This window comes from Phaethon lepturus, unplaced genomic scaffold (genome assembly GCF_000687285.1).
Source record: "Phaethon lepturus isolate BGI_N335 unplaced genomic scaffold, ASM68728v1 scaffold4165, whole genome shotgun sequence".
Lineage (NCBI taxonomy): Eukaryota > Metazoa > Chordata > Aves > Phaethontiformes > Phaethontidae > Phaethon > Phaethon lepturus.
In genome coordinates this window covers 11,830-27,912 of record NW_010542534.1, presented here as the reverse complement: position 1 = coordinate 27,912, position 16,083 = coordinate 11,830, and the positions used below count along the sequence as shown (strand labels likewise).

The window sequence follows — 16,083 nt, the reverse complement described above, 5'->3', positions numbered from 1 at the left end:
CTGTCAACCAGCACCCCCAGGTCCTTTTATGCCGAACAGGTTTCCAGCCACTCCTCCCCAAGCCTGTAGCATTGCATGGGGTTGTTGTGACCGAAGTGCAGGACCCAGCACTTGGCCTCGTTAAACCTCATACACAGTACCTCAGCTTTCTCCTCATCCTTGGTGATGATGTTCCCCCCCACATCCAGTAGGGGATGGAGATTCTCCTTGGCTCTCTTTCTGTTGTTAATATATTTGTAAAAACATTTTTTGTTATCCTTTACAACTGTGGACAGATTGAATTCTAACTGGGCTTTTGCCTTTCTAATTTTCTCTCTGCGTGACCTAACAAGATCCTTATACTCTTCTTGAGTTGCTCACCCCTTCTTCCAGAGGTGATAAACTCTCCTCTTTTCCCTGAGTCCCAGCAAAAGCTCCCTGCTCAGCCAGGCCAGTCGTCTTTCCCACCAGCTCATCTTACAGCACATGGGGACAGCCTGCTCCTGGACCGTTAAGATCTCCTTCTTGAAGAATGTCCAGTCTCCCTGGATCTCTTTGTCCTTCAGGACTGTCTCCCAAGGGACTCTCTCAACCACTGTCATGAACAGACTGAAGTCTGCCTTCCGTAAGTCCATGGTAGTGGTTTTGCTGAACCCCCTTCTTACTTCACCAAGAATTGAGAATTCTGTCATTTCATGGTCACTAAGCCCAAGACAATCTCTGATCATCACATCTCCCACCAGTCCTCTGTTTGTAAACAGCAGGTCAAGCAAGGCACCTCCCCTGGTAGGCTCACTTACCAGCTGGGTCAGGAAGTTATCTTCCACACACTCCAGGAACCTCCTAGACTGTTTCCTCTCTGCTGTGTATTATTTCCAGCAGATGTCTGGTAAGTTGAAGAAGCCCCACAAGAACAAGGGCCAGCAATTGTGAGACTTCTGCCAGTCACTTGTAGAATGCTATGTCTGCCTCTTTGTCCTGGTTGGGTGGTCTATACCAGATACCCAGCAGGATATCTGTCTTGTTTGCTTCTCCACTCATCCCTACCCATAAGCACTCGACCTTATCATCACAATTGTTGAGCTCTATACAATCAAAATGCTTCCTAACATACAGAGACACCCCACTGCCTCTCCTTCCTTGCTCTCCTTCTGAAGAGCTTATAGCCCTCTATTGCAGCACTCCAGTCATGTGAGTCATCCCACCATGTTTCTGTGATGGCCACCAAGTCATAGATGACCTGCTGCACAATGGCTTCCAGCTCCTGCTGTTTGGTGCCCATGCTGCGTGCATTGGTGTAGATGCACTTGAGCTGGGCTATCGATTTCACCCCCAATACTGGCTCACCTAGGCTCATCTCTAGTGAGCCTGGTTTTATCCCCTTCCCCCTTCGAATCTAGTTTAAAGATTTTTTTTTTTTCTGTATTTTATGTATTTTCTCCCTAATTCTCTTCTGTATAGGCTGCTTTGTAGCTCGTTCAGCACAGATCAAACAGCACATTTACAGTGTATATTTCATAACAAGTTAAAAGATTCCTGAAGTCCTTGAGGTTCCCCTGTCACTAGTCTTTATTTTACTTTCAAATTACAATAAGGAAATTTATGTAATAAATTATACTAACTGAAAGAGAAAAGAATAGTAATATGTCACTTGAAAGAGGCACATTAGTTTTGATTTGTCAGTCCTGGCTCTATGACTTACAAATAAACATAATTTCTGCCTACTAGGTTAACAATAGGATCCTCTTAGATTTTAAATTGCCTTTTCCCTACCTACTTTTACTCAAAGTAGTAATAAAGATGAGATGTACTTATTCTAAAACAGTAATGATTTTTTCTACCATTTTACTTACATGCTCCTATTTTAAAGGCCCTTGCACCTATGAAATGCAATATATTAAATGAAGATTAAGTTACAAAAATACACTAAATGAATTCAGCAAAACTAAATCCCACAATAACTTAGTATATACAATTCCCACCAGACCTGGTCCTTCAAAGAACACTGAATTATATGAGCCATAAAAAAAAAACCCAATCTTTTAGGATGTATTTACATATGATTGTTTATGCTATCGCCCTCTGGGGAGGAAGAGGGGAGAATAATTTCTTTCACATCATGTTAATGGGAAACATGTATTGTGACTGAAAAATATGTTTCCCAGATGAAGAAAAATTATTTGAGACTTTTGCTTGTATATTTCTTTGGAGATTCCTTCAGGAATTTACACAAGGTTGCAGAATTTGATTTTAAGACACATGGAATGATACACTCCAAAGTTTTCAAACTAAGGGGGAAAAAAAATACAACAAAAAGAGGAGACTTACAAGACTTCTCTCTAGGGATTTCAGCTGATGATCTATTTCTTTCAGACGATTTTGTTGATCACGTTGTTCCTTATTGTCTCGCAGAACCTTTTCACCTGGAACTGCTTCTAGGTTTCTGTTTGCATAAATGAGAGACTCCTGACAAAAGGAAGAACAGGCAGAAATTAAACATACGATTCTATATTGCCTCAAAGCCAGAGGAGTGCTCTTTTGACTTCTATCAAGAAAATATTGAAATGTTTAGAATGGTGTGTCAATTTCAAATTTGTCAAATGCATAATTTCCTTTATGTATTCAAGGTTCAACATTACACGTAACAGATCCTTAAGAACAACAAGTATTGGCAAAACAGCAAAGTTATGTTGTAATTGGAAAAAACAGGGCTTTCTCTTGCAAACCAAAGATTGTATAGAAGAACCCAAGGAATTCAAATAAGGGGGGGGCCGATTTTAATACAAGTGAAATTGTTCATGGAAGAGTGGGGAGGAAGATGATGGTATCATATTTCTTTTTTTTTTTTTTTAAAGAAGTTATAGCTATTTCTGCAATTACATTTCTAAATCCAATCTTTTGATCGGTGCATATAAAGAGGCATTGCCATGTGAGCAGTTAGTGCTCAGCATGGATCAGAGCTGCAGTTATGATTTGTTTTAAAAAGCAATGCTATGAATACAACTATAACAATATGCAACTAGTGGTACTGAGATTTCACTAAAAACTGTATTATACTTCCCAGTATTTTATTTGGGGGGTTGTATGCATGGACTACTGGTTGATATTTTTATATGAACTCAGCCTTCAGTGAAGAACAGAGTTCACACTGCAAACGGCATCTGCGAAAATATCATTGCTGCAATACCAGCCAGATTTAAAAAGGTGACAGTGAGAGAAAAGTTACTACCTTCAAATTTTTCACTTTCTTTTCAACACATATTTCTGAAGCAAAGCTTTATACAGATCTCTGTCCTAGTCTTTCAAATAGTTTCAGGCATACATGTTTCATTTTACAGGCAGCTCAACTGCTGCAAGCATTTATGAGCAACTGTTCAAACTTTAGGAAAACTATGTATCATAAGTTATTTTTCCTTTTAATCACATTCAGTATAATTTTAAGCCTGGTTGCTTCTCTAGTAAGACAGTATTGTTCTATCAAGAGAAATTCTTAACAGGGATAAATACAATGATTTTATTATCCATAAACTTTTATTGAATATTGATCTCTGCCATGATACCTAACCAATTCTTATCAGAGTGTGCTGGATAAAACTTGAACTATGAACGTTTAACAGAAAACAGTAGTAAAAAGTACTTGTTTCAACATTTCTCCAACATCATCCACAAGTGATGTAATTCTGTTTAGATGTGATGATAAAAAAAGTTATTACTATTGTTACTCTCTCTCTGATCAGGATGATTTTGCACACTTCAATCACATTCCCTTCTACTCCTCTTTTCCAAACTGAAGAAAGTCTCTGTGTAAGTCACTCTTTGCATAGAAGTAATTGTATACTTCTGAGCATTCTGGCAACCAGTTTTCCTTTTTTTCTGTACTGCTTATGAGATCTGGGGACCACAACTGCACAATAGTCAAGCTATATGGTGCACTACAGATATGTACAGCAGCACAGTGGTATTTTCTGTTTCACTCTGTATTCTTTTCATAATAATCTATTCGATATCTGACAACTATGAAGCATTAAGTTGCTGCTTTCACAGAAAGTTCTTGCAGTCTCATTTCTCTCACCCCCAAATAGTAACTGAGCAGAACTCACACCATATAAGCAAAGTTAAGACTTTCTCCCACTTACTAATTTTTTAGTATTTTTCTCAAGACATCGTTAAATAAACATAAAAAGCATTGTATCAGAAAAAAAAAAAAATTTGTCAATGTTTCAAATGCTTCAAAACATTTTAAGTTTCAATTACATAGCACGTAAAGAAATGGAAGTTCATTTGAGATTAATAAAGATCTAAAAATCTTTAAGATGAGATAGAAAATAAAACTGTTAGATATGTTACACAAGGGAAGATACAAATACCTAGCAACAGCCAAAGATGTAATGATTGTAATGCAAAACAGAAATATCCAGTATTTGAAATGGTTAAAATTATTTGTTGTACTCCCTTTCCTCCAAAATTCTATAAATAAATAAAAACAAAATCCCACCTAAAGGAAGATCAATGTGTGCCATAGAATTTTCTTGAGCCACAAAACGGGCTGATCAGCTTATAAACCTGCTTCTAACCATACCTTGAAATAGAGATATCTGTCAAAATCATTTGTTTTGGTGAAGTGCAGCCACATGCAGGCTATCAAAGAGTTCATTAATTGAAACATTAGTATATCTTCAGAATTTTTTCTCATTTTGAGTATTTATTTAGTTTTAAACTGTTAACTATAGTCTACTGCTATAATTGAAAAATGGAATATTTTTCTGGTAAAAGAAGCCCAGTCAGGTATGAAAGAATTCATCAAGGTAATATAAAAATAATTAATTTAATGTTGTATAAGACAGTCAAGCAGACAGATATTATTGTTTCTTTAAATACCATCTCCATTTCCTTTTACTTCCAGGTAGTTTTCCATTTTTTCCAGGCTGGTAACTGCACTCATCACATACAGTCTTACAATTCATATTCTTCATCCTACCATTTTCCTGTCTCTTCCAGGGTTATATTCAACTTAATTTGGTCTTTCCCAAAAATATTAAGTAAGACAGAAGAAGCATTTTTAAATATTTAATAAAGTTGGCGTCAGAACAAAGAAATGTTTCAGAGAGAAATAACAGTTCTGATGAGAAACATTTCCATGTAAAATAGAACATTAGTCATGGAAAAGCAGCCTGAATCTAGCTGGACTCATTGCACAAAAAGATGAATCTGTATGCTCCTCTGTAACAGCTCAGCTATGGTACTGTAGGATAATTAAAGCCAGTTGTTAAAGCTTTCAGAGTCAGAGCACAGATCCTATATCCTGCCAAAGTATCTACCAGTGGCAGAAAAGAGCTCCCCATTGGGCCAGTGGTGACTAAGTGTTTGCATTTTGAAAGTTATATCTAATGCAATTCTTGGAAGAAAAGAACGTGCTTTATAATATGCAATCCTAAGCTACTTTTTTTAATTACTTCTAAAATTCTAAGCAAAAATCCAAGCAGATGTTTTACTAACAATTTTTCCCAGTGTTCCGCAATACTAATGCATTATACCCTACTCAACCACAACAGATGAAATCCACATCTCATGGAAATCAGAAAGAATTTACGCACTAATTTTTAGAAGAAAGATTAATGTCACTGAAATCAGCCTCTTCTCTAAAGCAAAGGACATTCATGTTCCAAATCAGACTTGTGTCCCATAACAACTAGACTAATTCAAAATAAATTCTGTACGTTCAGGATTTTTTTTTAGTCTTCTCCTGGCACCTTAAAAAAAAAAACCCACAAGCTTTAAAAAAAACCAAAAAACTCCTAAGGATTAAATATTGCAGTGCATTTAAATTTGCATTCCATAGCATCTGTGCCAACATCTTTATCTAGCAATTAAGTTTACAGAATTGAGCTCAGTTATGGGAGAAGTAGCGATACAATCTAAGCTGAAACTCTGAATAAAAGAAATCAATAGAAACTTATCCGAGACTTGAACAACACCAGATTATCACTATCGGTTTTGAATACCAGTCTCACCAACAAATACTTTGTCTCTCACAATGTTTAGAGAAATGTGTGAGGGTTCTATTTGAATATTCTATTTGAATACTCTATTCAAACACTTCTTAGCTTTTACCTGAAAAGGAAGCAATAACCATCACTTCGAGAAACGTTCACAGTGTTCATTATCATAAGCAGTTGCACTAGCTGATGTCTCGTAACAGTGAGCACAAGATCCAGCAACCATTGGCAAGCTCAGGTCCATGAACCTGAAGTTCCTGGGTAACAACTGTATTTGCATAACTGATTACCCACTAGAGGGAGTCGCTGTTTCACACATTAAAACCCAGTTGCTAAATGATCAACATCAAAATGGGACTCCTCCGGAACTGTCAAAGCAGCAGAATATACTACTAGAGATAAAACAAAACCCGATGTTCAGAAAGAAGTCAATAAAAAAAGACATTAAAGTGCTCTTTAGAAAAAGAAAAAACAGCCCATAGGGATTTTAGCCATTCAAAGAGATGTTTCTCATACTCTGGTAACTGAAAACAGTTTTGCCAACGTACACTCTTACAGAGCCTCCGATATGCCTGTTCTGGCTATAAACTGTAAATTTTACAGAAGTAAGTTTTGTGCAATTAATGTAAAATTAGAATTATGGTATTTTATGTTGTATTTCTCCCATTGTATCAGGGGCAACATTACCGAGGCATGGGATAAATTGGAGTCTTCTATGTACAAAATTCAAACAATCATTTCTCAAGGCTGAGACCCCAAAGGTTCTTAATACTGCTGGCATGGGAAAAAGAAAAAGGCCATTAAAAACAAGGGACATACAATTTCAATCAATTTTCTACAGTCTTTAACATTGCTTATCAGTAATTGCTCTACCTTTCAGATCATAAGTGAAGAGGCACTTTTGGAATCCTGAGATAAGAAAAAAACCTAATTCTAATTCTCAAAGATGAATTATCATAGGTAATGTGTTACTATGCTGACAAAACCACTGAGGCCCTCACGTAGTTAAAACATCCGAGTTACCAATTCCTGCATATGAAATTTCTCGTTGAAAGTGTGGAATCAACAAATGTTAAAAAAAAAAAAGACAGTCCTTGAATTATATACTACTCAAAATACAACATATTATTTTTCCACATGATTTCAATAGCCCTAGATTCCACTCCATTTTTTAACAAATATACTTTGAGAACAAATAGATAATATTAAAGAAAAACGCAAAAAATACAAATACAGACACATGCTGTATTTTCATTTACATCAGATCTCAACACACATGTCAAATAAGAAATCTGCAGCATAAATTGTGTTCTGTAATATACCTGATAAATCCGGCTTGGAGGTTTTGAGCAAGAACTGGAAATTGCAGAAAAATCCCCATCAGATAGTAGTATTTGAAGCTTAACGTCTATCTCATTCAGGTGCTGAAATTCCATTGGTTCAGGTGTGTACCCTTCTCCTGGTGCAAGCCAGCCAGATACATCTTCCTATTAAAAGATACAGAAAATATTTAATCCTCATTCCCAAAGGAAACAGACTTTAAAGGCAGACATAGATCCACCGGTCTTGAGACAGAAAACACCAAGGACATGCTATAAGCTCACATTTTCAATGTTAATATTGAAGTGGAAAAGTACAACCCTCAGAAACTGCACTAGAATTGCCCTCAACATCTTCCTGTATGACTTCTGTTACACCTTGCATCTCAGCACTCCATGTCTGCACACTTATTCTGGAGACATCATATTACAGCTTAAGTTCAAAGAACTGTACAGAGAGTTGACTATATAGCAAACTTGAGACAGCAAGATATTTTTTGCTTTTAAAAACAACAAATGTAAATGAACAGGCATAAAAATGAGACCTTCTCAACTACACTGAACACATCTCGTCAAACTTCTCCAATGAACTTGCATCTCAAAGCCTAGCAGCAAATGCAGACACATTTATTCTGGTACACACCCAATCACACCAGCACAGCAGCACATTAGAAGTCCAAATAAAGTGGAACATAATACACTACTCTCTATTGTCTTCTGAAGGAAGTGGAAGCAACAGACTCCTGTGCAAGTCAAAGAAGGAAATACAAGCAGCAGCTATGCCTACAGATAACCACTTTTCATCTGATAAGGAGTCAAAAAGAGAGAAAACCTCACCAAAACCAGGCTTGGAATGAAACTGCAGAGTTTGATGCTGTGGCAGAAACCAACTGAAGCCAAATCCCACAATGAGGGTATGACATGTATTGTGACACTTGCAATGTATCACCAAAGAAGAAAACAATGCATCCACAGGAAAGCAAAAACTCCAAGGTAAGTAGCTGCCACCCTTCTAGAGCCCCAGTATGTTATCACAGAAATACTGGGAGAGACAGAACACAGAGTTCTTTTCCTGATTGTGATTTACATGACTTTTTCCTCTTGATAGCAGTAACACCTGACTAACCAATATGAATATGTGCTCCTGGTTGCATATTATGAGTGAGCTTGGCCCACTTAGCCCAAACAAATGAGCTCATATTCACAAACAGACGAAGGTTCTCCACAGCAACCTGGCACTCAGGGAAGCAAGTCTGCACAACCACCATGCACTGGGAATGACACTAGCAGATTGCATCGCTGTCCTGACCGCAAAGAAACACCAGGTAGGTCCTTAGAAGGGCAGAGATGTGGGGGAGGACAGGAGTGTATTGCTGGTTTCCTTTCTTCTTCCTAAGAGAAGAGGGACAGCACCTTGCCCTAAGACTTCAACATCTGTCTTGCAAGGGATTCATGTCCACCACTCCTTTACAGCTTCCAGATTAGTCCTCCAGCTATTCAGGCAGCCACATCCACAAAGGAGAAGGAAATATCAGCTTCCAATTACAATACCACTGCTATGAGGTCATCCCCGGTTCATCCCCATTACCCTAAAGCACACTGGTTGCAAAAAGAAAAAAGCATACCCCAAACATCCGTCATAAATTACCTCCATACTAAATAAATTAATAAATAAATAAACAAACACAACAGAAAAAAAAAAAGAGAGTCATCTCTTTTGTGAAACAAAATCAGGTCTTCTAATGCTTTCTCATACAACTGTCATGACACAACTAGTAAGCCTGACTGGACATGACTTGACTCCAGAAGAGCCACTCAGAAATGTCTCTAGAAGATTGCCAGCTTTGTGGAAGCATCTGTTCAGGTGAGACAGTGACTGTCATAAGTATCCAATGTGGTACGACACTTGTGCCTTGTTAACCACCCCCTAATCAGACACTGAAGAGCACAGAGCAAACACACAGAAATTACTCTACAGGAGCCAGTTAAGCTGCAGCTGGGCTCATCACCTACAGTTTAGTGTCTATATCCCATGCTCTCATATTCAATGCTCCAAGGATCCAAATTACTCCAGTTGTCACTGTACTCCAGGGTTAAATGAACTCACACATTCTCTTTTGTATTTTCAGGATGGCTTTGCTTGGAAAAATGAGCTTCTGTCCTGTCAATGTTTCCTGTGTGTTAACTCAAAACAATACTTTTATAAAAGCACAGTCAGTGCTTATTACCCTGGAACATCTGAAACAAATTATACCCCTGCAGCTTTGAAAATTAGATTAGCATGAATATGTACTTCTAAAATATTTTAAATACTCATAAAACACTTTTTTTAAAAAGTGAGAAGTGCTGTTTGGATATTTGACATATTTAGTAGTACAAGTCAAGTGAAGCTATCTAATCCACATTACACTATACAGAGGAATCCATACAGCATTGCCAGCTCTGCCTTGATTGATAACCTCCAAAACATTACTTTAGCCAATGTGCTTGCACCAGCTTTTAAAAAGTCAGAATGAAATAAGATGAAAGTGGCTATTAGCTGCACAGTTACCTGGGCCAGCTTGAAGCAATCTAGATTACTCATTAGCTGATAATTTCCTTGTGATCTTTGTTATAAAGCAGTCACAGGAAATGCCTCACCCGTAATATAATTCAAATGTGGGAGAGGAAAAAATCCATCTCCAGACTAGACAGGTTTAAGCAACTAAGTATTATCCTTTCTTTTATTCTACTTTGGCAGTAGATTAGGAGCTGTTTTCTTTAGAGAGCTGATCTAATACAGACTAGACTAACCCACAAATTACCATTCCCCTTCTCATCCATTGTATCAAAAGGATGCAGCAACACACATCCTACGTAGTGATCTATTTAATATCTGATACGAACAGTTAAATCTCTATAGATACATGCCCATATGATAGTGACATGTGCCAAATACAACATTTGGAGAAATGTTATACTTTTCTACTGCCTTGATGCCTTGAGAATTGGTGCAAAAAAAGTTACACATTGCTAGTCAGAATTTGCATTAGCTATTCTGCATAAATGCCTCTAAATTCTGTGAGGAAGACTAGCTTAAAGAAAAAGAAAATCCAATAACTATGTATTATGAGAGAAGACTTTTGCAATCAGCAAAAAAGCCACAATTTTCTAGGTCAGAAAGCTACGATGTTTGCTAACAGAAGGCTGTTCAAAACATCTTTGGATCTTTAAATGCTGATGTTTATTAAATGAAGGACCATCTCCTCAAACTGAAACACATCCTTAATCAGGAAAGAAGAACAGGAGACAGTACTGTTAATCAAACACCAACCTTTCCAACAAGAGGAGAAAAACAAAAAACAAAACCCCCACAACCCTCTCCCCACAGTTTCTTCCTATTCAAAGGCTGGATGAAGTACTGTTTCAGCTGAACATTTTGTCACCCTTACGTGGGATTATAATGCCAAATGTTGCAAGCAGATCTAATAGAATACCTTGAATCTTTTCCTAAATGCACAGACAAAAGATGAATTAAATAATGATCCAGTGAGCTTTAACTTTGCTCTTCTAACATGTAACAAAAGTACAATTAAAATTAATTCTCCTAACCAACATTAGACCAAAGAGCCTTGCACTGCTTTTTTTTTTAATGCTAAACTATGTCAGTTAAGTCAAACATTTCTGTGCAACGTCATTAACCGATGAGTATTTTACACAGATGAATAAGTCAATTTGCAAGCTCAGTGTTTATGTCCAAAAAAATCAAATATGCTCTCTATGTAAAGTGAGGGAACAAATGTCAGGTCAACAGGAAGATTGATCCAATTTCACAGAACTCAAAGTTTTTAATCTCATGAACACAAGCACTGAGTGTGGCTGATAGTTTTAAACCTTTGCATACCAATGATCAGCAAAGGTTACGTTTTCTGTGCTTCTACTTTAGCTTACTAACTGTGAGAGAACAGTTACTGTTAAAATACTGCATATTTATATAATCTTAGACATTTGTCCATCAAGTTTTCCTGACTGATATAGACTCCTTCACTTATATTTGTCCCACAAAGCTCTAAAAATGCCAAAACGTAGTGCATATTTACTAGTTTCCCTAGAGTAAAGAGAAAAGTTTTGGACCACAGACTGAATGAGTTTCAACCTAGAAATCACACTGAAGTTGGGTAAATCACAAATTTGTTTAATGTCACAAACCACAGGTAGGCTAGTTCTCTGTTTCCACAACGAGTTTGTATTCAGATGAAGAAAACCCTGAGCTCACCTCCTTACCCCATATCCTGAAACAGTAATTTATAAAACACAGATTTTAGACACATTTTAGAAAAGAGAAATGAAGAGCATCACCTTTTGCATGTCTTCACCACCTTATTAGAAAATAACTCAAAATAAAATATGGGAAGAAACAACTGAAAAAAAAATTATGTATTCTTTTGTTTCTTTCTATCACACCTAAGTTTTTCTTCAACCTACTGAAAAACAATTTAGTCCAGATCATTTTTAGCTGTATAAATTAAACAGAAACTAGACCTTGGATATATTTTGTTCATTCAACACACAGAGTTCACATCTTTCTTCTTAGATACTGTGATTCAGTGTATACTTACAAATGTGAAAAAGTTCATAACATTACTATAGACTTAATGTAATGTACATTTTAACGTAAAACAAATTAGAAAGGTCACCTAATTCCTTTACAGAAAGCAAGCTTTATTCCTTCTTATTTATTAAAATGCAGGTTTCCTGAAGTGTTACATCAAGTTTTCATAGTTTTAAGATGTTCATTCTACGAAAACACATATCTTTATCATGTTTTATATCATATATAGTTGAAAAGTACTCTAAGTTCCTAGTACGATTCATTTTTCAACCAAATTTGATCTTCCCGTCCTAGCAGCCTTATGATTACTTCTGTAAAACAACAGAGCCCCTGAGAACCCCTTCATTGTGACATTCTACTCAAAGCATTAAGAAATAAAGGCCATCTCCTAACAACTGGGAGATCAAAAGACTGTTTGATGCTTCACATTACTCGGAATAATTTTGTGGCACAGACTCTCCTAGAAGCAGTGATTGGTGGGGCAATCAAACACTTTTTTTTTTTTTTTTACTTTCCATGAGGAAAGGTATTTCTGTTTACTTCAGCTCTTGCTATCCACTGCAGTATGCAGAATGTACACTCTTCAACAATATTATTAAAGCATAAAACATTAAAGCATAAATGTCTAATACTTAAGCAGACTTTGCCTCCTCTGTATACTTTTTAGACAGAGTGAGTTGGAAGCCACACAAAGATGTCATGTTATCTTTCTAAATGGACACATAAGCTTCATCAATTTATGTTTCCCCAGTTGCAGCATTCTGAACTTCATGTCTTCAAAAAACTCTTGAAGTTTTTTTGAAGCTGCTGCTGGCCCTTCTATCAGAGACTACAGCACTAGCCACTCAGATGGATAGGCCGCAACTTCGCTTTTTATGCAGCGAAAATAGGTCATCATCTTCTCTGATTGTGCTTCTAAGGCTCCTTCCACCCATATATAACTTTTCTTTTAAGTTATGCAGTTTTTCTGAGGCCAGGGATGTCCAAGGGTTAGTAAAATGAAAAAAGCAGCCAATGAAAAGTCATTCTTGGAGAAAAAGCCAATTGGATTTGTCCAGCTTTCCTCTCATATCTCAGTAGGTTACTTCATGGTAGGACTAAAACCAAATCAAATTTAGATTTACCTTAAAAATAAGACAAATACAACAGGACAGTACAAATTAAAGTTGCCATACCTCAAGACCTTGCAACTCAATTCCATCTTCTGTATCTTTCAATAGTTCAATTAGCCTTTTCCTTTCTCCCTCAAGCATAACAATCTGGTTTCCTGAATCCTTTGCTAGCTGAAATATTTACAAAAAGAAAAAAAATAAACTTTAGAACTCTATTAGCTCAAACAGTACCAAAACAAAGTTTTTAAACTCTGAAATTAACATCCAAATCTTGCTTATTGCCATAATACAAACTATCACTCTGACAGAAAAAAAATCTAGCAGCCTACATATAATAAATTGATAATTTTATAACAGTCTTTGACATCGAGGGGGACAGATATTTTTCATTGAATGAAAAATCATTATAGCTACTAGGTCTTCACAGAAAAAAAAAAACACAACCAAACACATGAAAATCAAGGCATCTACTTCCTGACAGAAAGAAGTCTTCTGTAAATAAGGGTCCCATGTAAATACATGAACAACCTGCCTAACTATTCCTTATCTATGCATAAGGACATCTTCCTTTAACTTAACAGTAAAGACATTTAAATAAAGTCTTAGGAAATAAAGTCAAACCCAGCTATGTCCAGGCAGAAACAGAACAATTCAGTTTCCAGTACTCTTTAGCAAATACATAAAAGCAGTATTATCCCCATCAGTACGAGCATCCAAGGTGAGAACTATCTTATACAGTACTCTACCATAAACAACACTTTATAACAGCAAGGGTTTTTTTCATGTATGCCTAATTAGCTTTTAATATTCCTGGTAAAATAACCCAACTGTCTCCAGAAGTACTTCTATACTATTTTTAGTTAACATTTAACAAAATGGTAATGATTTATGCTTCAATGCTTACCTCAATGTTCTTTTTAATGAAATCCTGATTGTTTTTACTTTTGCTGCACATTTTTTCTGCTTGATTAAGAAATTCATTTGTTTCTAATTCACTTGGAAGATCTGAAATTTGAGGAAGAATAGTTGCTAAGTTGTGATCATTGTTTTTCTGATTCAATGAGAGCTGTAATAACAGCAACCCCATTTAAATCTTTAAAAAACATATAAAGTGGATAGACAGACTTTTTACATGCTGTTTTCATTATTTATACAAACTATACTGCTATATTTAAAACATAACCATTGTCAAAATCTAATCTCATTTTTAAGCTTTTATTATATGAGATCATTCAATCTTGCAAAGGCTAAAATATTTCTTGATTTCTGACCTCAAAAATGTTAAACATGGCGGCTTTAAAAGCCGCGGGATTCCTTCAAACTGTATCATTGTTTCAGTTTTATCATCACTACAAAACCAGACAATATTTTTTTTTAAAACCACAGAACTATTTGGAGACATATCAAGTACATTTTTTAAAATAAAACAGCTGAAGAACAGATGATATAGTTGATATTATTATAACACAGCTTATAAAACAAATTTTCTTTAAAAATAAAACTCATCATAGAGCTATAAAGCTATTAAACAGCCACATGATATTCTGACAACATCACATGTATTATTGTATTTTCAACAATGGGTTTTGATCCATCATACAGAAATGGGCACATATTGTGTTTTTTCAGAGACTTTTACCAGTTTTAAAACAGCAATTCCTTTACGAACAGCAAATATTTATCACATTATATAATAATTCTAAGCAACTACAACCAACTTAAGTCTCAAAAACTACTTCAAAAGAAGGCACAGTACTTTTTGCTTTTCTGGAAAGTAGAGATTTGAAAAATGGGTGGGCTCAAATTGCAAGTAAACCTTAAAGGACTGAGGTGCTGGATCTGACCAAGAAAACCTTGTCACCAGTTCAAATGCACAACTGTTTACTGAAAGCATCCCAAATGGTCTTTAACATCACCAGGTGACATCTTGAATCTATCAAGAATTTACCAGTCAATATAAACATGGCAAGTTGTATCCTGAAATGAGCAAAACACACCAAACACCAACATAACATGCAACATACTTGAAACATTACTTTTAACATCTTCCTCAAACTGTAGCATAAGTGTTTTTGAGAGGGAGCTATCACACAGAACATCTCAAAACATTCAAGTAAGGAAGGACAGACACAGACCACTGAGACAAAAAAAATACACTGAAGATTGCCCTGGGTAAGTAAAAGAGAGACTGAAGCTCAAGAAATTTGGCATACGAGTTTTGGTAGACTTGGTACAAATTTCAAAGATTTGGTACCAATCTTGATGAGACTGCTAAAGTAATATTATAAACTAATACATACGTTCTTCTTCACAAGTTAAGCTCCTCTTGTTCAGGATCTGCCTTTACGAAAACTGTCACACAGAAATCCAAACGCAACGAAAACAAAAGTCTTAGCTATTCAGAAGCCATATCAAAAGCCTCCAGCAGAAATACTAAAAGTAATTTAAGTGATTTACTGCTCCTAAGTTGTAAGTGATCTCTATCTCATACATTCCCGAGCTAGGAGAATGTAGAACATCTCAAAACAGTGCAAGCAACAGCAACTCCCAGCTATGCCTGTACTGGGAGCTTCAGAAGTCACTGTTGTCCTGAATACTGGTAATGAAACTTGCCATTGCTATTCAAGGACACTCCAGCACAACTCAGAGTGTGCTAAGGTAGAAGCTGAGGCTCAAGCTTCATTTTAAGGGAGGAATGAAGACACATGATAGAAAGACAAGAGAAATCAAAAGCACAGCACTGCTTCAACCCAGTGTGAAGAAACATTTAATAACACAAAGTTAGGGTCACATACTTGTGGACTAAGACAAGTGATAAAATGATAAGGCAGCTGTGGCCCAAGTTTAAAAATTAAAACATGCAGTCACATTCTAAAAAGAGCAGAGATTCTGCTGCCATCAATGGTTCAACCTTGAGGAACTCCTGTTTATTATGTCCTTGTCATCTTAGCCAGTCACCAGGAAGATAGATTCCTTCTGTTTACATAGAATGGTAGATGACAAAGAAATAAACAATTGCAGCTGATAGCAATGGAAGCTGAAGCTATTCTTCTTATGTCACAACACATGTGAGAAGTTACTCAACC

At 36.3% G+C, this 16,083-nt stretch overlaps 1 protein-coding gene across 1 annotated transcript in view; it reads right to left on the bottom strand.

Annotated features, from left to right (window-relative positions):
* The window catches only part of FSIP1 (fibrous sheath interacting protein 1), an 81,905-nt gene that overhangs the window by 56,095 nt on the left and 9,727 nt on the right, over positions 1 to 16,083 (bottom strand). The window contains exons 7-10 of the mRNA XM_010288050.1: positions 13,902 to 14,002; positions 13,061 to 13,168; positions 7,298 to 7,462; positions 2,308 to 2,445 (exon numbers count right to left, since the gene is read on the bottom strand). Coding sequence (XP_010286352.1) covers positions 2,308 to 2,445; positions 7,298 to 7,462; positions 13,061 to 13,168; positions 13,902 to 14,002 — 512 coding nt within the window. The remainder of the gene's footprint in view (positions 1 to 2,307; positions 2,446 to 7,297; positions 7,463 to 13,060; positions 13,169 to 13,901; positions 14,003 to 16,083) is intronic.